Source organism: Podarcis vaucheri (genome assembly GCF_965113315.1).
Source record: "Podarcis vaucheri genome assembly, chromosome: 15".
Lineage (NCBI taxonomy): Eukaryota > Metazoa > Chordata > Lepidosauria > Squamata > Lacertidae > Podarcis > Podarcis vaucheri.
The window spans coordinates 46,391,979-46,415,138 of NC_138753.1; the positions used below are offsets into that span (position 1 = coordinate 46,391,979).

Sequence of the window (23,160 nt, forward strand, 5' to 3'; positions counted from 1 at the left end):
ACTAACCTGATCTCGTTTTTTGACAGAATTACAAGCCTGGTAGATGAAGGGAATGCAGTGGATGTAGCCTACCTTGATTTCAGCAAGGCATTCGACAAGGTGCCCCATGATATTCTTGTAAAGAAGCTGGTAAAATGCGGTCTTGACTATGCTACCACTCAGTGGATTTGTAACTGGCTGACTGACCGAACCCAAAGGGTGCTCATCAATGGTTCCTCTTCATCCTGGAGAAGAGTGACTAGTGGGGTGCCACAGGGTTCTGTCTTGGGCCCGTTCCTTATGAGGAACGGCTAAGGGAGCTGGGCATGTTTAGCCTGGAGAAGAGGAGGTTAAGGGGTGATATGATAGCCATGTTCAAATATATAAAAGGATGTCACATAGAGGAGGGAGAAAGGTTGTTTTCTGCTGCTCCGGAGAAGCGGACAAGGAGCAATGGATCCAAACTACAAGAAAGAAGATTCCACCTAAACATTAGGAAGAACTTCCTGACAGTAAGAGCTGTTTGACAGTGGAATTTGCTGCCAAGGAGTGTGGTGGAGTCTCCTCCTTTGGAGGTCTTTAAGTAGAGGCTTGACAACCATATGTCAGGAGTGCTCTGATGGTGTTTCCTGCTTGGCAGGGGGTTGGACTCGATGGCCCTTGTGGTCTCTTCCAACTCTATGATTCTATGATTCTATATTTAAGAAATTTCTAAAACGATGTGCTTGACCCTGGAATGAATGAATATATTCAACATTTCGCTTTCTGTTTTGGACAGTGCGCGCAGCCTTTCGCCGGCGCCCCCTGCGATTGCGCCCCGAGGGCCTCCATTTCCCCGCCCGCGCGCCCGCCCGCGCGCCCGGCCTCCTCCCGGGCTATAAGGCGCCGTCGGCGCGGCCGTCGAGCAGAGGTGGGCCCCTTCTTGGCCATGGCGGCTCCGCGGCTCCGCTGGCTGCTGGGGGCGCTGCTGGCCGTGGCGGCCGCCCCGTCGCCGCCCTGCCCGCCGACGTGCGAGCCGGAGCGCTGCCCCGGGCGCTCGGCGCTGGCGTGCTCGGCGGCCGGCGGGGAGCTGCGGCCCGACCGCTGCGGCTGCTGCTGGGAGTGCGCGGGCGGGGAAGGGCAGCCGTGCGCCCCGGGCGGGCGCTGCGCCCGCGGACTCGCCTGCCGGAGGCCGCCGGGCGGAGGCGGCGCGCGCGGCACCTGCTCGTGCGCCGAGTCCCCGCTGGCCGTGTGCGGCAGCGACGGGCGCACCTACCGGAGCCTGTGCCACCTGCGCGCCGAGAACCAGCAGGCCGGCCGTCGGAGGGAGCTGCCTGTCATCGCCGTCCAGAAGGGCGGCTGCAGAGAAAAAGGTGCGAGATGCCCGGGCTGGGGGAGCTTTCAAAGCAGCCGTCGGGTTGGCCGAGGAGGGAGAGCCGGCAGTCGACCTGGGAAGGCCAGCTGCCGGGGAGACAGCAGGGCGGGGAGCTGCTGCCCGGCGGCGGGTTGTTCTCGGGGGCAACGCGGGGCTGGACTGTCGGCAGATCATCTCCCGACTCGAGCCTTGCGCTTCTTCAGCGGAGTCCGCTCCCGGCTTCAGCCACTCGGGAACAAGGGCAGAGTCCTCAGAAGAGGAACGTCTGTGAAGCCATTTGGGGGACTGGCGCCTGAGTTTATGGATGGATTGCTCGAGGTGACTTCGTCTCAACTGCTGAGCCCCAAGTTAGAATTTTGGGCTCCTCTTTTCCTGCAAATGCTAGAAGTGAATTCTTAGCTTATTCAAATGTTGCAAAAAGGAAGGAATCTGTCCCCTATGAACTGACTCCCTTAGGAAGCTGTTCTAGAAGTTTGCACTTTTCCTCTAGTTAACCCAAGGTTGCCTGCAGCAGCCTTTTCTACCCAGGTACTCTTCAGAGTTTGGCACAGGTATTACAATTCCCATCAGCTAGGATAGTTCATGGCTAGGGATGAGGGGAGTTGCAATCCAATAAAATCTGGTCCACTTTGATCCTTTCTGCATACACTTTATGTGTCCTTTGCGTATTTCTTTTGTGTCAAGTGCAAACTCTAGACTGCAGAGCAGGCAATCTCAATCCATGGTCTATGGACCGCACTTGGTCTGCAAACTTCTTCCAGGTGTTCTGTGACATGTCTGGCTTTGTGGCTGAACATGGGAGATGGCACATTTATTGTAGTGCATATTAATCTTTAATCTTCATATTATTAATTGTAATACAGTTAAATACAATGTACATTACAGTTGCTGCAACAGACAGAAAAATCATTAAATGATTTTTAAGTGGTCCATGAGGTGGGGCTGGGGTGGAGTTTGGGAACCTCTGCTGTAGAGCAGGGGAGAGTGGATCTATCGATAGCCATGTGGTGATTTACAGTAGGTAAGCAAGACTCCTCTCAGCTCCCTAATTTTGAAAGAAAGCAGCTGTAGGGGAAAACCAGGAGTGGCTTTTCATGTGACAGGACTGAAAACAAATGCCTGGGCTAAGCATATGCCCAGAGGCCCCTTGCTCCATATTTCTAAGAATATGTTGCCATTCCACTGCTCTCTTGCATCCTGCTCCAGCTAGAGGCTCTCTGGGATCCAGTATAAAAACAAAATATAGCCTGCCAGTCTGAAGTTTGCCTGTCCCTGCTTGCAGAGCATGTTGAGATCCAACTTTGTATTGGACAAGTGCCAGACACATCCCTTGCTTCACAGGTCTTGTGGATCCCAACAGTCTGCGGTACAAGTTCAACTTTATTGCTGACGTGGTGGAGAAGATTGCTCCTGCCGTCGTGCACTTGGAACTCTTCCGCAGGTAAGCTCCATTAGCCACTTGTCTGCCCATTAACTTTTTTTGCAGAGGTTATTCCTTGGTCAACTGTGGCGCTATAGGAGCTGCCTTTCCCAGCTCTTTAAAGCAGGTATAGGCAAACTTGGCCCTCCAGATGTTTTGGGACTACAACTCCCATCATCGTTGTAGTCCCAAAACATCTGGAGGGCCGAGTTTGCCTATGCCTGCTTTAAAGCCAGGAGCTTCAGCCAAAGCAGTGAATGAGGCCATTTTCAGCCTGGGGGAAGGGTGGTCTTGTGTGGAGATGCTTAAGACATAGTCACCACGGCTTGCACACTTTTGTTTTATTTTATTACAGCTGCATATTGAACCTTGGTCACTTGGTTTAAGAAATCTTGGTCAGTTCATCATATGAGTTTTAAATGATTAATGAATCAATTGAATATGCATACATTTGTTTGTAAATAAAATCAGTTTTTGAATAATGTAACCATATTTTAAACAATGCATGGTTGTGCGGCAGCAGGGCACCATGCAATGTGAGAGAGAATGCCTTTTCTAATATGGCCATTGCAGTTTTTAGAAGTCAGAAACCATCAATTTTTTTAAAAAAAGTTTTCCAGTTCAGAGGCACCTTTCCAGTCAGTACAAATATTATTTTTAATCAATTAATCCATCTGATTGCTCAACAAAGCCTGCAAAGTGCAACTAAGCTATGTAATATGAAGGCACTTGATTGAGGCTGCAACGCTATCTCCCTAGTGATTCCTGCTGGATGGTTTTAGGAGATGGTGGATGTGTGCCCTCTGCCAGCAGAAAAGCACTGCCTTGGTGTGGCCCCTGAGGAAGAGCTCGAGAGCTTCAAACTGGGCATTTGAAGGGCAAGGCAGAGCTGATGGTGGATCTCCGTAATCCAAAGTAAATCCATTCCTCTCAGGCCGCACCAGCATGGAGCTGGTGTAATTAATTTCTCTCCATTGCCCTCAAATGAGGATGGATGGGAATTACTTAAAATTTACTGATACGTTATCTTCCACCTAGAAGAGCTTTTGACATGGAAATAGATCCACTGCTTGATTATAGGATTACTAAGCAATTTGAAGGCAAATATTTCCAATAGCTGACTGCCCTGATTAAAGCTTGGCTTAATTTTTATTTGAGTTATTGTCTGATAGGATATAGTATAGTCAGAAGTACTATGCATGGATAACTTAGGAACAGATCTGAAACAGCTTTCAATGGGCGTAATGTCATAATCAATAGGCTTAAGCATATAGTTTAGTACAGTGGTACCTCGGGTTAAGTACTTAATTCATTCCGGAGGTCCATTCTTAACCTCAAACTGTTCTTAACCTGAAGCACCACTTTAGCTAATGGGGCCTCCCACTGCTGCCGCGCTGCCGGAGCACAATTTCTGTTCTCATCCTGAAGCAAAGTTCTTAACCCGAGGTACTGTTTCTGGGTTAGAGGAGTCTGTAACCTGAAGCGTATGTAACCCGAGGTACCACTGTATTGGATTATGACCAAAGCCTTGTTTAGCTCCAGAAGACCCCATCAGCCACCTGGAGACTCAACTTGGGAGCTTCTGCAAGCAAAACATGTACCTGGTCACTGAGCTGCATCATTTCCCTTTATTTTCTTGTTTTTATATCAAACTTTGAACTATTGGGTGGTACAAACATGGATGTTATCTGGGAATTAGTTAGATTTGCAGAAGCTCATATGCCTAAAGAGCTTTCCTCTTAAATATGATTTGCAATGTGAAGGTCATCCTCCTCTCCTCTCCTCTGCTGTCTTGTATGGAAAGCTTGTTGTTGTTAATATTTATTTATTTATTTATTTATACATACATACATACTTACATACATTACATACGTTGCACACATACGCCGCACATCTGGCTGGATTGCCCCAGCAAACTCTGGGCGGCTCCCAACAGAATATTTCAAAAGCGATAAAATATCAAACATTAAAAACTTCCCTAAACAGGGCTGACTTCAAATGTTTTTGGTACCTATTTGTATTTTGTTAATCAAAAGCTAAAGAGTAGGACAGATACAGTATTTGCAGAGCAGGCTCTTCACTTCCAGCATAAGCCTAGATTTGTCCTGATTTTGCAAGTTTCTGCAACGTGCAGACCTTCCAGCAAGATGAGAGATGCTGGGTGAAATGTGTGAGTCTTGCTTTTCCTCCTGGACAGGCCAAACAGTTTTTAAAACACATGGTATGTTTGGTTGTGTGTTTTTTTTCATGCATTCAGCTTTCACCTCATGCTATTTTCTTACTTTTTTTAAAAAAAAAGCAAACATTTTTATGGATGTTGCACAGTGGCGTAGCGTGGGTTGTCAGCACCCGGGGCAAGGCAAGTAATTTGCGCCCCCTAACCCTAACCCCCAGATGTTGCGCCCGGTGCAGCCGGCCCCCCCTGCACCCCCCACGCTACGCCACTGATGTTGCAAAATTGTTATGTAACATAAGTATGTTGGTGGCATGACAGATGCTCCTGCATTGCTCGCTTTTCCCCATTGAAGTGGATATGTTTCTCCCTCATACTGTACTTGCCCCAAGCTTGTCACAAGGAAGGAAAGGTTACATTTGGGCTGATTTGTAGGCAGGGTAAAGAGTCTCACTGCTCTAAACATGCTATATCTCCAGCCTCATTGCTCAGACCTTTGTTTTTACCTGTTTTAAACATGCGTTAATTTTATTTTTCCTTGTACTAGTCTGTTGCTGATGTGTTCGGCAACCTGGGCTTTGAGAGGAAGGGTGGGATACAAATTGAAATGGTAAATGAATGGATGCAGATTTTGTGGCTAGCAGTAGTGAATTTGTCTCTGTGTGACCCTGTGGCAGGTCACCTTACACAAACCAAGAAGTCCTGGTCTCCAGCGGTTCGGGTTTCATTGTGTCCGAGGATGGCCTGATCCTCACCAACGCCCATGTTCTCACCAACAAGCATAGGATCAAAGTGGAGCTCCAGAATGGCCACCAGTTTGATGCCAAGGTGAAAGATGTTGACCACAAACTGGACATCGCCCTGATCAAAATAGACCCCCAGGTGAGAACGGCTTTGTTTCTCAGCAGGGCAAGAAACCCCCAAGGCTCAGACTCTATCTTATCATATTACAGTGGTGTAAAGAGGGTGGCAGAATTCATTCCATAAACTGGGCTGTATTTGAGAGAGCAGAATCGAAGAAGACCACTACAACTGCTGCCTCTCAAGCCTAGCTACTTATGGCCAGGAAGAAACAATGGTAGCTTCTCTGCCTACAAACTAATCTGAATTGCCACAGGGGACCAGGTGAGTGACCCCTTTAAAAAATAAAAACCATATTTTAAACCCTGTGCAGATGGCCCTCCCAATCCTCCTGCTGGGCAAGTCCTCTGAGCTGCGTCCTGGGGAGTTTGTGGTGGCTCTGGGCAGCCCTTTCTCCCTTCAAAACACTGTGACAACGGGAATTGTGAGCAGCACGCAGAGAGATGGGAAGGAGCTTGGCCTTAAGGACTCTGACATGGAATACATCCAGACTGACGCCATTATAAATGTAAGAGAGTCGCGGGGGGGGGGGGCGCTCCTCCAGCTCAAATGGGGCAGTCAGTAGCATTGCTGCCAGAAAGTTTGGTGAAGTTTTGGTTTGCCATTCTTCTTGGGTTTCTCCTTCTGTCTTGCATGCTTGCCCGCCTTCTCTTTGATCTTGCAGTGGGTAGAAATGAATGAGGAGGGATTCTTTGAGGCTTGGGGAACCTCTAGCCTCCAAGCCAAAGTTGGCCCCTGAGTTTCCCTCAAAACCACACTCACCTGCCCCACCTGAACGTCATAATACCTGTAGGACTGCCAACATGCCATTGGGAGCCTTAAAGGGTGCTTCTGATAGTTCCTTGGTAAAGAGGCTTGTCGTTTGCACCAGTCAGTCGGTTGCCAGTGACAGCCTGCCCAATGAGATATCCACAGGGAACTCCATAGCATAGCCAAGCCCTGCCAGGAAATGGAGCTTGAAGCAGCACAAATCACTGGATTGGCAGCTACTTCAAGCCTGCTGAGACCAGTGGGGACCCTGCCCAAGGGGGGATTCAAGTCAGGCACCAATCAGCAGTAACTTCAAGCAATGCTTGCTTGGCCTTTGAGTTTCCATGGTTGTACAATTTGCCGTGCTGCAAGAGAAAAATGGGTCCTCTGACATTGTGTCGTGTTACAAGCAGGTTGTACAAGGTTGTACAGGGATGGTGGATCTGTCCTGACCCACTTGGATATTCAAGCAGACACATATTTTACATATACATTTTTGTTTCTTTGAAATGTGTTTGTCAGGGACCTTAAGTTCTATAGGAGAAACTGTTTCCATGAGTGCACAGAAGCACAGGTGGGGCCTGGGGTGGGAGCAGATGGTTGAGAAGCTGAAGCCAAGTCAGTCAGAGGCTGGGGCTTTTTTAGGGAGTGACTTAACACACTACAAACCTAAGACAATTCTGATGATTGTAAGCAAAATGGGCTGTAAACTCTTTGGAAGCGCACTGGCAAATGTTCCATCACCTGGGAATTCTGTAAGAAGTGGATTTGGAATGCATTGATTACCCCCCCCCTTCAATTCTGTTCTCTTTTGCAGTATGGGAATTCTGGAGGGCCATTGGTAAACTTGGTAAGCTATTATTTTATTCTTTCTCACCCCTCATTTTTGTCTAAACTTAAAGTGTTTTTCTTCCACTAGCCACTATCTGTATTTTTTTGTGTGTATTTAAAAAAAAATACATTTATAGAGGAAATAATGTGATAAGAGAAAAAAGGTGTGAAAGGGGATGGAAATCCTTCCGTTTGGCCACAACAGCTGCTCTCTTTCCATTAGGATGGTGAAGTCATTGGAATGAACACCCTGAAGGTCACAGCCGGCATCTCCTTTGCCATCCCCTCTGATCGAATCCGCCAGTTCCTGGAAGATTATCACAATCGCTACATGAAAGGTAATAGGAAGCCCGTTTCTTGTTTTGTGAGGTAGGGCTCCCACACAGACACTCCCTGTAGGCAGTAGAAACGGCTGTAACTCAGCGGGAGCAACTGCTTTGCACCCCAGGATCAATTGCTAACATCTCCAGGCAGAGCAGGTAAAGACTCTTCTCTGAATCCCCGGAAAGGAGATTCCCACTTTCTTATGAATATATAATAGACGTGTTTTTAAGGCTATCAGAGAACCTTCTGTCTAGTTCACACAATCCCTCTGTCCTTTTTTTTTTTTTTTTTTGAGTGCAGAGCAGGGGAACACCAGCTTGTTTAGGCCTTTGTGTAAACAGAGAAAGAGAGGGGGCCAGACCCAACCTGTCCTTTCTTTTCATGACTTTGTTGAGAATGCTTCTAACTCTCATGTCTCTCTAGGGAAGATCAGACCCAAGAAAAAATACCTGGGACTCCGAATGCTCCCTCTCAGTTTCAAGTAAGTCCTCAGTCCCACACCCCTGTCTTTCACCTGGCCTCTCCCTCCTGGCCTCTCAGTGTTAGGCCAAGTTCATGTTAGTATTGCATGATTGAAGCCCCCCCCCCCCAAATAAAGTTATTTGAGTACTCATTTGCCAGTGGTCACTCAGGATCCTTGTTCTGTAACCTGCCCCTTAAACCATTATTTCCCACCTAGTCAGCTTAAGTGGGAAACTTTATATTTGCTCAATAGGTAAAACTTGGGGAAATGTTGATGGTGGTGATGTCCTCAGAGTTCCTCTTTCAAGCTGCAGTAGGGCACCCTATCTCCCCAGACAAATTCAAACTAGTGAAGGGTGTGCAGTCTCCTCACACCCACCACCAGTGCCCATGTAGTGTCCCCTGCTGGCAGGGATGTTTCCTGGCAGCACTATCACCAGTTGTGGGGAGAGGGGTTGGGGGAGGCCGTGGCTTGTTATACTCACCTCAGTTGTGCTGCTAAACACCTACGGTGTTTTGATTAGATTTGGGATTTCTGCATTTAGTGGGTAGACCACCTGATTGACTATACTGTCCTGATCTTCCCTTAGTCTCATCCGTGAACTGAGACGACGGGACAGGGATTTCCCAGACCTGAGCTCGGGTGTCTATGTCTACGAAGTGATTCAAGGAACAGCAGCTGCAAGGTAAAATATTCATTTCTACCCACCCATATGCTATTGGGATTGGATAGAAAGTAAGAGTGCTTGCCTTGCTTCTCTGGGAATGTTTCTGATTTAGAAGTGCTGCTCTCTCACACACACTCTCTCTGCAATGATAGTATGGTGCTACCCAAGTTCTTGCAGAAAATGTTTAAAAACAAAACTGCAGCACAGAACTGGATCTTGGCCACAGGGACACACCTGTGCTATAAGTCAGCTTTGTTCAGCCCCCCCCCCCCCCATATTTCATGCGACGATTTAAGTCCCTTAAGAAAGAAACACTATATTCTTTATGAAGATTTGTACAGAGGTGCATTTACTAAACTGTTTGCATAACCATGGCTCACACGAGTCTTCTAGGAGCAGGAATAATTAGATAGGAAATAGCCCAGGGACAGCCTACCCACTTAGACCCCTCTGTGAATGTTAATCCCCAAGGCTGGCAGGAAACTAGGGCAGACTGAGGCAGCTGTAGAAGAGTTCCCTGTAGAAAGGATGTCTTAACAGCCTGCAGGTGTTTTGGACAACAGCTTCCCATCAGTACCAGCTGCTGGAGGAGATGTAGTCCAAAACATCTGGAAGACACTGGGCTGGGGAAGGCTGCTGTACAGAGAAAGGCCTGAGTGAAGATCACAAAGTGTGCAAACTATGTTTCCAACTTTAGAACAAACTTAAGGTGGTTTTACAGTAACACTTTTAAAGCAAAATTAAAACAAAACCTAATATTCTGGGTGTACACTAGGCTGGGCAATATGTTGATGTATCAGCCAAAACCAGTTTGAAGTTCATTGTCTTGTTCCATATTTGAGCTGGCAACAGATTGCGAATCACAATGTGTGTAAGGGCTAGGCAATATCTCACCAACTAAACATCACGCTAACTCACCAGCTAAACACTGCAGTGTTATCAATGTCCTGGCAACTGCTACTACTTAGGGGACTAAAACATAAATGGCAATATTTTCGATCATCACACACACAGTTTCAGCAGCAGGCAAGCCAGAATACATCCAAATGAGACTTTTGGTTTTGGGCTTGGCTACCAAATGATGGCACTCAGGACACTCCAAAGTACAGTGATGAGTCATAGTGAATACAAAAAATCTGGGACTGCCAGCAGGCCTGCTAGGAGACAGAAACAGCTTGCCATGACCGCAGTACATGTCAGCAATAGCGGTGACAACCTGCAAGGCCTCGCAGTGGCGGCACAATCAGTGGTAGTCTGCAAGCCCTCATGGCGATAACGGGAGGGGGCAGAAGTAGCAGCGGCATCTTGCAAGGCCTTGCAGCGGCAATGCATGGCACCAATAGTAGTGGCAGCCTGCGAGGCCTTAGGGCAACACCAGCTGTGGGGCTTGCAAGGCCTCGCCATGGTGGCAAGAAGTGGCGGTGGCCTGCAAGCTCTCCTGGCAGTAGTGGTAGGCGATGGCAGAAGCTGTGGCAGCCTGCCTTAATGAGGTCTTGCAGGCCACCTCTGCTTCTGCCATCTTCTGCCACAACTACAAGGCCTCACAAGTACACCACTACTGCCACCGACATGACAAGGCCCTGCAGGCCATTGTCGATTTTGCCTCTGCCACAAGGTCTTGCAGGTCACCACTACTGAAGCCACCGCAACAAGTCCTCACAGGCTGCCACCGCTTCTGCCGCCTCTGTCCACTACCACGGTGAGGCTTCACAGGCTGCTGATTATTGTGCCACTGCCAGGCTGCCACTGCCCCCCCCCCCCGATCGTTGATTCTGCCATTGCCAGGCTGCCGCCGCTGCTGCCTCCTAGCAGGCCTGCTGGAAGTCCCAGAGTATTGGTATTTCATAGAATCATAGAGTTGGAAGAGACCACAAGGGCCATCGAGTCCAACCCCCTGCCAAGCAAGAAACACCATCAGAGCACTCCTGACATATGGTTGTCAAGCCTCTGCTTAAAGACCTCCAAAGTAGGAGACTCCACCACACTCCTTGGCAGCAAATTCCACTGTCCAACAGCTCTTACTGTCAGGAAGTTCTTCCTAATGTTTAGGTGGAATCTTCTTTCTTGTAGTTTGGATCCATTGCTCCGTGTCCGCTTCTCTGGAGCAGCAGAAAACAACCTTTCTCCCTCCTCTATGTGACATCCTTTTATATATTTAAACATGGCTATCATATCACCCCTTAACCTCCTCTTCTCCAGGCTAAACATGCCCAGCTCCCTTAGCCGTTCCTCATAAGGCATCGTTTCCAGGCCTTTGACCATTTTGGTTGCCCTCCTCTGGACACGTTCCAGTTTGTCAGTGTCCTTCTTGAATTGTGGTGCCCAGAACTGGACACAGTACTCTAGGTGAGGTCTGACCAGAGCAGAATACAGTGGCACTATTACTTCCCTTGATCTAGATGCTATACTCCTATTGATGCAGCCCAGAATTGCATTGGCTTTTTTAGCTGCCGCGTCACACTGTTGGCTCATGTCAAGTTTGTGGTCAACCAAGACTCCTAGATCCTTTTCACATGTACTGCTCTCAAGCCAGGTGTCCCCCATCTTGTATTTGTGCCTCTCATTTTTTTTGCCCAAGTGCAATACTTTACATTTCTCCCTGTTAAAATTCATCTTGTTTGTTTTGGCCCAGTTCTCTAATCTGTCAAGGTCGTTTTGAAGTGTGATCCTGTCCTCTGGGGTGTTAGCCACCCCTCCCAGTTTGGTGTCATCTGCAAATTTGATCAGGATGCCCTTGAGTCCATCATCCAAGTCGTTGATAAAGATGTTGAATAAGACCGGGCCCAAGACAGAACTCTGTGGCACCCCACTAGTCACTCTTCTCCAGGATGAAGAGGAACCATTGATGAGCACCCTGTGGGTTCGGTCAGTCAGCCAGTTACAAATCCACTGAGTGGTAGCATAGTCAAGACCGCATTTTACCAGCTTCTTTACAAGAATATCATGGGGCACCTTGTCGAATGCCTTGCTGAAATCAAGGTAGGCTACATCCACTGCGTTCCCTTCATCTACCAGGCTTGTAATTCTGTCAAAAAACGAGATCAGGTTAGTCTGACATGACTTATTTTTCAGAAATCCATGCTGACTATTGGTGATCACAGCATTCCTTTCTAGGTGCTCACAGACTGTTTGCTTAATGATCTGCTCCAGAATCTTCCCTGGTATTGATGTCAGACTGACTGGGCGATAATTATTTGGGTCCTCTCTTTTCCCCTTTTTGAAAATAGGGACATTTGCCCTCCTCCAGTCTGCCAGGACTTCGCCTGTTCTCCAGGAATTCTCAAAGATGACTGCCAGTGGTTCTGAGATCACATCTGCCAGTTTTTTTAATACTCTTGGATGCAGTTCATCTGGCCCTGGAGACTTGAATACATCTAAACTAGCCAAGTATTCTTGTACTATCTCCTTAGTTATTCTGGGCTGTGTTTCCTTTGCTGAATCATTTGCTCCAAATTCTTCAGGTCGGGCATTGTTTTCTTTATCGGAGAAGACTGAGGCAAAGACACATCACCAAACTTTGGATTGTTCTGATTACCACCATTTGGTAGCCAAGCCCAAAACCAAAAGTCTCATTTGGATGCATTCTGGCTTGCCTGCTGCTGAAAGTACCATGAGGTGAATACAGTGGTACCTCGGGTTACATACGCTTCGGGTTACATACGCTTCAGGTTACAGACTCCACTAACCCAGAAATAGTGCTTCAGATTAAGAACTTTGCTTCAGGATAAGAACAGGAATCGTGCTCCAGCGGCGCAGTGGCAGCAGGAGGCCCCATTAGCTAAAGTGGTGCTTCAGGTTAAGAACAGTTTCAGGTTAAGAACGGACCTCCGGAACAAATTAAGCACTTAACCCAAGGTACCACTGTATAATAATTTATCAGTTTTAGACCCTTAAGTAGTAGCAGTTGCCAGGACATTGTCCTGTTTGCCTCTCCGTAGTTCCTTCCTTTTTGATACGATATATCGCAATATTTAGCTGGTGATATATCGCAATATTGAAAACCAGTTATCGCCCAGCCCTAGTGCACTCTCCTGGGGACAGATGATGGGCAGCTGCTTCCACCCCAGGTGCTTGTCTGTCAAAATGTGAATGCATCTCATACACTTTCTATGCTGAATTATAGGGACAGCTGTGATGCAGCCCTGAGGGCAGATGTTCATACAATTCCCTTTAGCCCAAAGAAGTTTTGTACTGACATCCAGTACTCTGAAAGCTTCCCATGTTGACACATGGCCACTGAAGGTGGTAAGGTCTCTCCTAAGACAAGAGTCCCTGCAGTGCTTCTTCCAAAGCAACCTGTGCTTCTTTTAGAAGTTATGTGTGCAGTAGGAGGAAGGGGCCAACCTGAAAGAGTACTTGATAAGGGGAAACTAAGGCTATCTAACAGTTTGGCCACAATAAAAAGTAAGTGTGCCATAATCAAATGCTTCCTATATTTTAACATTTCTGTCTTTGGTTGCAGTGCTGGCTTGCAAGATGGTGATGTCATTACAGCAATTAATGGGAAAACAGTCACTTCAACCCGAGATGTAACAGACACTGTTCAAAACAGTGACACCCTCTCCATTGTTGTGCGGCGAGGAAACGAAGATCTCATTGTGACAGTTACACCTGATGAAATTGATTAAAAAAAGGTGCCCTCTGCAGAAAAAGTTTGTGTTGAAGTCCTAAATTGCTGTATACTCTTATCAGAAACAGTTTAGGAAAGAACTGTACAAAGTGGAAGCATACTTGTAACTCTTAGTTTTCCAGTATGAACAAATCAAATATTTCAAATAGAAAATGGACAAGCCATTTTCTTTGTTTTTTTAAAAAAATACTCATTTAAGTGAGACAAAACAGTTAAGCAGGGGGTTCCTTTCAATCACAGATCTCTGTAGGTTGAAGGTCACCTTGTGCAATGCCCCTACTACACACAGAGATTTAACTTGACTCATCCCGTTTTCTAGTGTGCCAACTGAAGAGCTGAAGGTGTGCCAAATGTTGGAGGTTGCCTGCAATACAAGAATTAAATTTAATACAGACCTATCCAGGTGCAGGGCTGGCAGGTGCCATTAAGGCCACTTTAGTCTTGAGAATATCTGGTGGATATTCCTTCCCAACACCATGAAGCAAAGGCAAAATATGATAGGTAAGTATCTCCTCCAAGGTGTTTGTGACTATTTAAGCACCTACTCTCCAAGTCATGGGTAGGCAAACTAAGGCCCAGGGGCTGGATCCGGCCCAAACGCCTTCTCAATCCAGCCCATAGACGGTCCGGGAATCAGCATGTTTTTACATGAGTAGAATGTGTCCTTTTATTTAAAATGCATCTCTGGGTTATTTGTGGGGCATAGGAATTCGTTCTCCCCCCCCCCCAAAAAAATAGTCCAGCCTCACAAGGTCTGAGGGACATTGGACCTGACCCTTGCTCCAAGTGGTAGTACTTGCCAATCTCTTGATGGGAACAATCAAGCTTTTCAGAATACCCATCCCCATACCACTTCCAGTTATTACTCTAGAACATAATTTTTATAACAAATTCAAAACAAGATTAAAATAGTTACACATTTAAGTTTAAAATCTCCAAACTTTATTCTTACCCATCAGTTTTAAAAAAAACCCTGCATCTGCACAACATGGAAATACATTTTACATGCTGTTACTGAAAAGTACACATGCTGGTAGTTGCATTCACACACACACACACACACACACACACACACACAGAGCCACAGGCCTGACCTACAGCATGGACTGATCATTAGTCACTAGAACATACTTAAATAGAGGTTAGGAAAGACTAATCAGGTGCTGCTGTGAGTCTAACACACTGAGAAGAGGCATTCTTCCTCATTAATTGCAATTTAAATTGTGGCTGATACTGAAAATAGTCCAATTCCCCTACTTTATTAAAATGAGCCAGCAAATGGCCATTTGGGGAGGGCAGGGGCGGTTTACTACACTTGGGTTTCTCTGGCTTTGCAAAAACATTCTGAAGTTCTGCAATAAATTGGGCTTGGCATTGCTAAATGTCAGGATAACTACTTCACCCACATCCCATCACAATATAAGATTAACAGAGAATGAGGAAGCAATCCCGAAGACTTCACGTCCTTTTACAAGAAAGGGAAACTTAAGGGAGCATCCTGTCTCATGTGGACCTGTGGGCCAACATTCTTATGGGAAAACAGTCCTGCCAGCGTGAGCTAAAATCAAACAAGAAAGTAACTTTTGCAGTTACATCAACTTCACTAGGTATTTTCAGCTAATATAGGCGGCATAAACTTATTTGGAAAATCTCTTCTAAAGTGTATAGCAATGAGAACTAGGATTAAGCACAGTAGGGTAAGCACCTCCTAGAGCGTATACAAGTGTGTAAGGATATAAAGAACTTCAATACCTTCATGACAGTTGTAAATCCATTTTTGAGGTTTATTCTACAGGGCAGAAGTCTTCTCAGGTCCTTGTGGATGGGGAAAGCATAGCTTCCATTTAAACAAGACAATGAGGTATGTATAGCAGAATTATGGTTTGCATTTTTCTGGTATTTCCATTTTAGAAGGATGTCATTCCACAGCAAAATGAGTACACCTCTATACCTGCTACAAGACACGATCCAAACATTAGACCTCCAGCTGAACAAAGAATCTCCTCCCATTTCTTCTTTGGTTTAGGTCCAGTCAGAGTTGTAGACTTTCAGTAAATGGTACACCAGTTGCTTCCATCACTGGGCATCAGTCCCCCAGTGATAAGAAGAATCAAGTCCACAAACCACCAGATCCCAAGTCCTCCAAGAGTGAGCAATTTCCCTACAGCTGTGCCTGTGTGCCCCAGGCAGAAGCGATCCACTCCAAAGCAGCCCAAGAAAAAGGAGTAGAGGAGAGTAGTTATGAAGTAGTGCCCCGTGTATCTGAGAGAGAACAAAATTGAATAAAACTTTCACATAGTGAGCTGGTATCTACCCTTGCCTTCACTGTACAACAGTTCCCTCTAATGGGCATAAAGGAGCATGCACAGAATCTCTATGTACTGTACTTAAAATGTACTAGCCCAGGGGTTGTCAACCTGGTCCCTACCGCCCACTAGTGGGCATTTCAGGATTCTAGGTGGGTGGGAGGGGGTTCTATGGCACAAGCTGGATCCTCCTTCCATCGAGCTCTGGTGGGCAGTAAGGAAATTTTACCATCAGGAAAGATGAATTAGTGGGCAGTAAGTATAAAAAGGTTGACTACCCCTGTACTAGACTGTGCCTACATAGGCCTTGGCTGGAGCACTGAAGAGACCTGCATTTACTCTTAGTTTGTGAGCAAGAATAGTTCCTTACACTTGAAGTCAGTAAGACACAATATGGGAGAGGAGAGTCAGATCTGTCTTGCATAGGACTCATCCACACTTCCATTTGTGCTGCGCTTTCTAGGCACAGGCCCATGATCTCTAGGTCCATTTTCAAGAAGTTTGTTGTTGTCCTGCCGTTTTCCCCAGGAAAACCTGCTGTTTACCTCTGAATTGGAACAAACTGCAATTCGCGGAAAACTGATGTTTGTTACGATTCAGTGGCAAACAACGTCCGTGTCATAGCTGGACCAAAAAAAGGCAGCTTGGACATAGAGCTGTGGCTAGAAAGTATGGCACAAACCGAAGTGGGGGTGAGCCTGTGCACTGCCTGTCACACAATGAATGTTGCAAAGGAATTCTGGGTTCAATAATCTCAAGAAACAAAGCAAAAAGGAAACTCACTTTATGCATGGCTTATTCCCCCGCCGAAAGGTCCGCTGGCCTGCACATTCGATACCATCCAGTGCCTTGCATTGGACCTGAGTGTGGCTCACATCACTATATGCCTGACCACCAAACTATTACAGGGACAAAACAACAACAGCGGACAGAATTGAGAATTTATTGGGCTAGATTCCTTGTTTTAAGTATACATTTTCCATAATGAATAAATTTATCTTGGAACATAGGGAGCAGGAAATCAAGCCTCTCTTTATCCCTACCCCAAATTTGCCAGACATTTATCTAATGTTAGAGTAGCAAAATAACCCCTTTTGAGCCCACCTTGAGACATCCGTAGCCCAGTTCCTCTCGTGCACTTGCATTTCCACCATGATCCATGGGAGCCTCACACTCTACAAACTCCTCAGGTCTGCAAATAAACCACAAGGTGAGTTTGATTTTGAGAAGAAGTGCTCCAGAGTTAAGTACAGAAGCACCAAGGAACAAGAGCTGGAACAAAGGCTGAAGTCAGAGCACAGCAGTAATTCATGAATGTTCCCCAGTTTCCTTAGATTGATCTGGCTAGCATCAATTTAACCCCATCCCTTCTCCAGTCTGCTTCCATAGCAGCCTCTCCAGCATACTGTGCCTTCCTAACTGGGGCAGTTTACTGCTTGCACCTAACCTTTATTCCTTGACCCCAGACACCTGCTATCAAGTTTAATACTCCATTTCCAACACACTCCCTTCTCCCTTCCCCATCAACCATCCCCTCTCTTGCCCAAAATCAACTTCTGCCACTCCCCTCCAGGCCTTTGTCTTGCCTCCAGTTTGCTCCGATTCATATCCCAGCCCTAGACTTTGGCAACGCCTTTGTCTTCCACCCCAGCACCACTCATCCTTCCATGCACAAGCCACAGCCTTCCACTGTTAAAAAACCCTTTGTGTTCCATCCTTACCCCTTTAGTTCTTCACACAAAAACTGAACTAAACTAAGGAGCTTTCACACCTGTGTGCCCAGAAAGCAGCAGTTTACGCCAGTAGCAACTGGATTTGCATCTGTGTTTAAACCACCATCTCAGCTGACTCCTACTCTGAGCTGGCAGTATACCGGTAGTCCTTTATTGCTGAAGTTTCTGTCTGGATTTTTTAAAGCAATGCAATCGGTACAGAAGTATTTTTTAAAAAAGTTGACCTTAGAGTGTAGGAGTGAATGCGCCTTAAGTCACAATGTCTATCACTGTACCCAGGACCATTCCAAGACATTTTGGCAACAGAGAAGCAGCAAAACACTGTGCCACCCTCCACCGGCCTCAAATTATGACCCCAGGAGCAGCCCCTGCCATTTCCTCCCTGGGATGGGAGGAAACCAGCAACAACTCCTATTCACCAAGATGCCACTGTAGGAGGCAGCATGGGGCAGGGGAAGTGGCAGATCTGGCCTCCAAGAAACACACCACAGCAGTTGCTACTGTAGCACTGGTTATACATTCCTGGGAGGCCAGATCTACTGCCCCTGTGGATCCTGACTCCTGCCCCCAGAGGTTGTGGCCTAACCTTGCAGTCCTCACTGCACTCCTCAGCACCTCTGAATACCCACCAGGGCCCACCAATTTTGATGCTTCCTCTGGCCCTCACCACACCTGACAGCAAGAAACTACAGGACACAATTTAAAATTTCCAACAGTGCCCTAGGGTAGGGCTGTAGCTACCAGGGGGTGGGGGCTACCTGGGGTTTTTTACCCTAGGACGGTGAAGCCTCCAGAGGGGCACCATTGAGGCTCACAGCCTGTGTGTAAGTACACAAATGCATGGGGGAGGGGGTACCATACTGAGTCTCCCACCCGGGTGAAATTGAGCCTAGTTTTGCCCCTGCATTCCTCCAGGCTGCTTAATGTGACAGCTGGCCAGTGCCAGCCAGACACATACCTCTGCCAAGCAGACCTGCCAAGACAGTATGCCAAGGTATTTTTTTAATTTTTTTACTACATTTAGACCCCCCCTTTTTCTCCAAGGAGTTCCAGGTGGCAAACACTGTTCTTCCTCTCCTCGTTTATCCTCCCAGCAACACTGAGAAGTTGTGAGGCCTCTTGGGTTGTGGGTTCGAGCCCCAGGTTGGGCAAAAATTCCTGCCCTGCTGCAGGGGGTTGGACCAGATGACCCTCACTGTCCCTTCCAACTCTACAGTTCTGCGATTCTACCACCCAAGGATACCCAGCGAGTTTCATGGCTGTGGTAGGATCTGAACCCTGGCCTCGGCGAGCCCAGTCACAGATCCCAGCCGGACCTCACCCGCCTCCTGGGCCCCATATCCTTTTAACTCCCTTCCCATATTCCTCTGCCTGACTGGGCCGGGGAGAGGCCAGGGTGCCAATCCGAGCTGCGCCAGGAAGAAGCCGCCTCTCAGGCTCCGGCGAGGGGGGAGAAGATGGCCGCCTCCCCGCCCCCCTCCAGGAAGTCTCGCGGGACCTTACAGGTGGTCGCAGCGCACGAGCGGGCCGTGGGGGCCGTGGCCTTGGCAGGAGAAGGCGCCTCCGGCGCTGGCGGGGGGCTCCGGGCCACGCTGCTCGGGGCCGAGGGTGGCGTTGTGCTGGAGGCTGCGCGGCACGCCCTGCAGGAGCAGCAGGTTGCCCAGCAGCAGCGCCGCCTGCCCGCACAGCAGCGCGTAGCAAAGCGGTGGCCCTCGGCCCGCCATGGCGGCCGCCGCCGCCGCGCCCAGAACCTCCTTCGCCGGTTCCCCAGAAAAGCCGCGCTCCGCCCCGGCCTCGCCTCCGCCCTCTCCGCCAATCAGGAAAGGGGATTCTCGGCTAGCCAGTCGGAGGCGAGGGAAACGGGTAGGGGGCCGCGCCGCGCGCATTTCCGGCGGAGGGGAAAGGCGTCATAGGGCCGGAAGGGCGCTCTAGGAGTACAGCCAGCCGCGCTCAGGGAAGCTGGGAATTGTAGTCCAGCTGCGCCTCTAGCGCAACCTTGCCGGCTTTTCACTCCCCGGTGTCTGAATTTCAAATGGTCTCGAGTCATTACCGAGGAGCTGCTGCTAAAGCATCCGTCCGGCTACGTTTGCAGAAAGTTTGTATATAAGTAAATATTTAAATTTAAATTATTTTTATTGCGTTTTCAAATATATAGGAACATCAAAAAAGAGATAACAGCATATACAAAAACCAACAACCCACCGTTCTTTCCGACATAGGACAGATGTAATAAGGTCATGAATATACAGACATTTCATTAAAAAGAAGTAACAAAAAGTAAAAAGGACAAAGTCCTTTGTGGCACAAAAGAGGCCAAACCTGTTTTTGGTAGGTGACATGTATTTTTCACATCTGATGTATTGGCCTATGAAATACCATGAAACAGTATTCCCTTGTAATAAGTGTACATTATGGGTAATTTTCTTCAGTATTGCTGTACCTTGGTTGAAGAGACAAATAGTCCAGGTTTTTGCATTGGAGGGTCTATAGTTTGTGGAGAGGTTATAGGATGTCAACTGCACACTGAACATTTGTTCCGATTTACTTGCAGGACTATTATATGTTGTGGGTCATCCCACACTTTCGGCTGCATTTTCCCATCACTTTCCTTACCACAAAAGTTCTGATTATACTGCAGAAACCTGAATTTGCTGATATGTTAAATCCAAACTGCAAAGTACAGTGGTACCTCGGGTTACATACGCTTCAGGTTACATACGCTTCAGGTTACAGACTCCGTTAACCCATAAATATTGCTTCAGGATGAGAACAGAAATTGTGCTCCAGTGGCGCTAAAGTGGTGCTTCAGGTTAAGAACAGTTTCAGGTTAAGTACGGACCTCTGGAACAAATTAAGTACTTAACCCGAGGTACCACTGTAGCAGCAGCCTGGAAAGGCCACCAGTGTTTGGGAAGGCACTTGCTGGTGACAAGCTGTTTAAGATACTGTGCTGCTGCAAACCATATAATAAACCAGGGCTACCTGATGTGGGAGCAAGCTGCTTATTTGATGGCTGCACACTGGCAGAAAGCTTGTCTGCTACAAAATGTGAGTTCAGACCAGAACAAAAGTAAAGTGCAGCTTGGTCCAACCAAAGGTCTGCACTGTCCACTGAAACAGTGCCCAAGCCAGTGCTGACCCAGTGTGTGTTAGCTGTGAAAAAAGCAAATTCCATGCTGGGGGTCATTAGGAAAAGAATTGAAAATAATGTAATATACAATTACTGTAGTGACTCACACTTGCAAACATGAAAGGGTTAACCTGAGCTGTAAGCTCTTTACCAGAGTGAGTGTGCCTTAGCAGGCTTGCAGCAGCCTCTGCTCCCCACCATCCTGGTTCTCAGTCTTTTCTCGTTGTGCTTCCTGGAACAAGCAAACAAGGAGTCATGCAGACAATTGCTCCCAGTTGAAAGAAAAACCAAATGAACTGAATATCTCCAAAGGGGAGATTTAAAAACCTGCATCTTTGCTAACCCAAAGACTGCAATATCTGTTTTAAAGTCATTTGGAACCTTTTTTTATCTTTGTTTTATTGCCAAAAGGACAGAGACTTGTTTGGTGCCACTTCTAAAAACTGTGAATAAAACATTCACTTATTTGCAAAGCTAGGTGTCCGTGATTTATTCTGGCCAAGTATTTTCATGGGAAATGTTGTTTAAAAGTGGATGAGGGCAGATGTAAATGTAACCAGTTTAGATGTGCTTGGAGCAATCACCATTCTGCTTAACCCTTATACTGGAGAATAAGGATCTCTCTTCCAAACCTCTCTCTCCAACAAGTAAAACCTCTGACTTCATAATGCTGTTATGCAAAACTATGGTGTGACTGCATTACGAATTTTGTGTACCGTTCTGGTCACCTCACCCAAAAAGGATAATGTTACTGGCCACCCCAATCTGCCAAGCAGTGCCCCAGACTCCAAAGGGTCTTGGCACTCAACCAGGTGCCTTTGGGGAAAATGAAGCGTGGCAGAGAATGCAGTTTCTTTGAAATATGATTTATTTACACCGGAAGTTTTCAATGGAGAGAGATTCCACAGGATTCATATCTTAGGAGGAGCCAGTCCTTCACAGCAAACCAGCATTGGTTTCCCAGACATCTGTGTGTGTGTGTGCCTCTCTCTCAGCCTGCCATCAACCACCACGCCAAGATGGCTCCGGCCTTCAAAGCAACTCATGCAGTTCTCCCTACTACTTCCCTAACCACAAAATTTCGAATGCACACATTTTTCTTGTGTGACATCACACACACCGTCACAGTGGCAATCTCCCCCACTCACTGGCAGAGCCTTCTGCCTTGTTGGTGGTTTCCATTGACAGTTTAATCAATGACTTGTTTCCAGCACGTTTTTGTCATTCTTAATGACTTCAATGCCAAGTGAGGCCCTGGCCTGAAAAAGCTTTAGCCTGCTGTGTTTTTCAATGGCTTGGCATTTTCCCTTCATTTCTCCAAATATTAATAATAATTTATAATAATAATAATTGTCAGAGCTGCCACCCAGTCCCAGCTCACATAGGACCAAGTCCGCCAGCGTTCACTTTATAAGAGTCTTTATTAAGTTACAGGTTTCATTTCCGAACTGCAGCGTGCAGCTCTACACCTTCTGCCCTAGGTCGGCGAAGACCCGTCTGAGTCCCCGCCTCTTGCACACCAGCTTAATACCCTAGCCTTGCTCCACCTCCTTCGCCTCTCCCTACGTCTCTGGGTCCTTCTGCCCCCCTGGGCCTCCTCCCTTCTACTCTCCTCTGACGCTGACCCCCCTGATCCTTCTGCCTCCTTGCGGCGGGCTTTGGGACCTGGCTCACTCTCCGGGCTGCTTACTGCTCCAGCTTCCGCTGCATTTGAACTTGGCGCGCGCGCCCAACTCTCTACTTTCCTCTTAACCGTTGCCTCGCTCTCTGAGGAGGGCGTGACCACCCCTGACTCGTGCCCTCCCTCCTGCTGACAGCCTCCGGAACCCGATGCCTGGCTACCTTCCTCCCTGCTGCTCTCAGTCTTGAGCGTGGGTCCCGACTTCCAGCTGCTGCCGCCCTCAGTTATGAGCGTGGGTCCCGACTTCCAGCTGCTACTCTCTGAATCTCCTCTGTTCCCTTCCTCCTGGGGTGTCCCCCCGGATCCCCCCCTTGCTCTGCTCACTGGGGCTCCCTTTTGGGAGTCCTCTGACTCACTGCTTAGGCTTGGAGATCTCGGGTCGTCATCATCACTCATTTTCCCTTCGGATTCCTCCCCCTCGCTCTCTGCTTCCTCCCTTCTCTGCGTCTCTGCTCCTGAACCCCTGACATCCATCCCCCCCTCGAAGCCCCCCCTTCCCCCCTCCCCGCTTTCAGGTGTGGGTGCTGGGTGCTCCATCATCACGGGAGGGAATGCCGGATACAGTTCGCTCCCCGTGGTTGGCCGCCAACTGAAGACCTCCGAGTCTTCCTCCTCGCGGTCGCCGACGTTGACCTGTTCCGCTTCCATTTCTGTACCGCCGTGCTCGAACCCAAGGTCCTCCCCGAACACGTCCATGTCAGTCTCTGCGTCGGTCGCTCGACCTGGCATCTCCAGCCACTTCCGGCGCCATTGCTCCTCCGGTCGATCGTCCCACCAATATGAGGTGTCTGACGCCGAACCCGCCGGCGATCCTTCTGGGGAACGGGTGCTCAGTGCGGGTTCCCCGTCCAAGTCGAA

The 23,160-nt window shown here is 47.8% G+C and overlaps 2 protein-coding genes across 2 annotated transcripts; one reads left to right on the forward strand and one right to left on the reverse strand.

Moving 5' to 3' along the window:
* Positions 1-907: 907 nt before the first annotated feature.
* HTRA4 (HtrA serine peptidase 4) lies at positions 908-13,474 on the forward strand (the record flags this gene model as incomplete). The annotated part of the gene is made up of 9 exons (XM_082200175.1): positions 908-1,331; positions 2,675-2,774; positions 5,604-5,808; positions 6,101-6,295; positions 7,355-7,387; positions 7,592-7,706; positions 8,116-8,173; positions 8,745-8,840; positions 13,285-13,474. The coding sequence occupies 9 exons, from the start codon at positions 908-910 to the stop codon at positions 13,448-13,450; spliced, it is 1,392 nt and encodes a 463-aa protein (XP_082056301.1). The 3' UTR covers positions 13,451-13,474.
* A 1,741-nt stretch (positions 13,475-15,215) lies between these two features.
* Positions 15,216-19,240, reverse strand: TM2D2 (TM2 domain containing 2). Its single transcript, XM_082200688.1, has 4 exons — positions 18,995-19,240; positions 16,863-16,950; positions 16,542-16,657; positions 15,216-15,714 (listed from the first exon to the last, which is right to left on the reverse strand). Exons 1-4 carry the CDS (start codon positions 19,213-19,215, stop codon positions 15,501-15,503), a joined length of 639 nt encoding a protein of 212 aa, XP_082056814.1. The 5' UTR covers positions 19,216-19,240; the 3' UTR covers positions 15,216-15,500.
* Positions 19,241-23,160: the final 3,920 nt, after the last annotated feature.

Coding starts and splice junctions, on each gene's coding strand:
- TM2D2 (XM_082200688.1), bottom strand. CDS start 19,215: ATGGCGGGCCGAGGGCCACCGCTTTGCTACGCGCTGCTGTGCGGGCAG. Junction 16,951..18,994: donor CTCGTGCGCTGCGACCACCT/GTAAGGTCCCGC, acceptor GTTTATTTGCAG/ACCTGAGGAGTTTGTAGAGT. Junction 15,715..16,541: donor GGGAATAAGCCATGCATAAA/GTGAGTTTCCTT, acceptor GTTCTCTCTCAG/ATACACGGGGCACTACTTCA.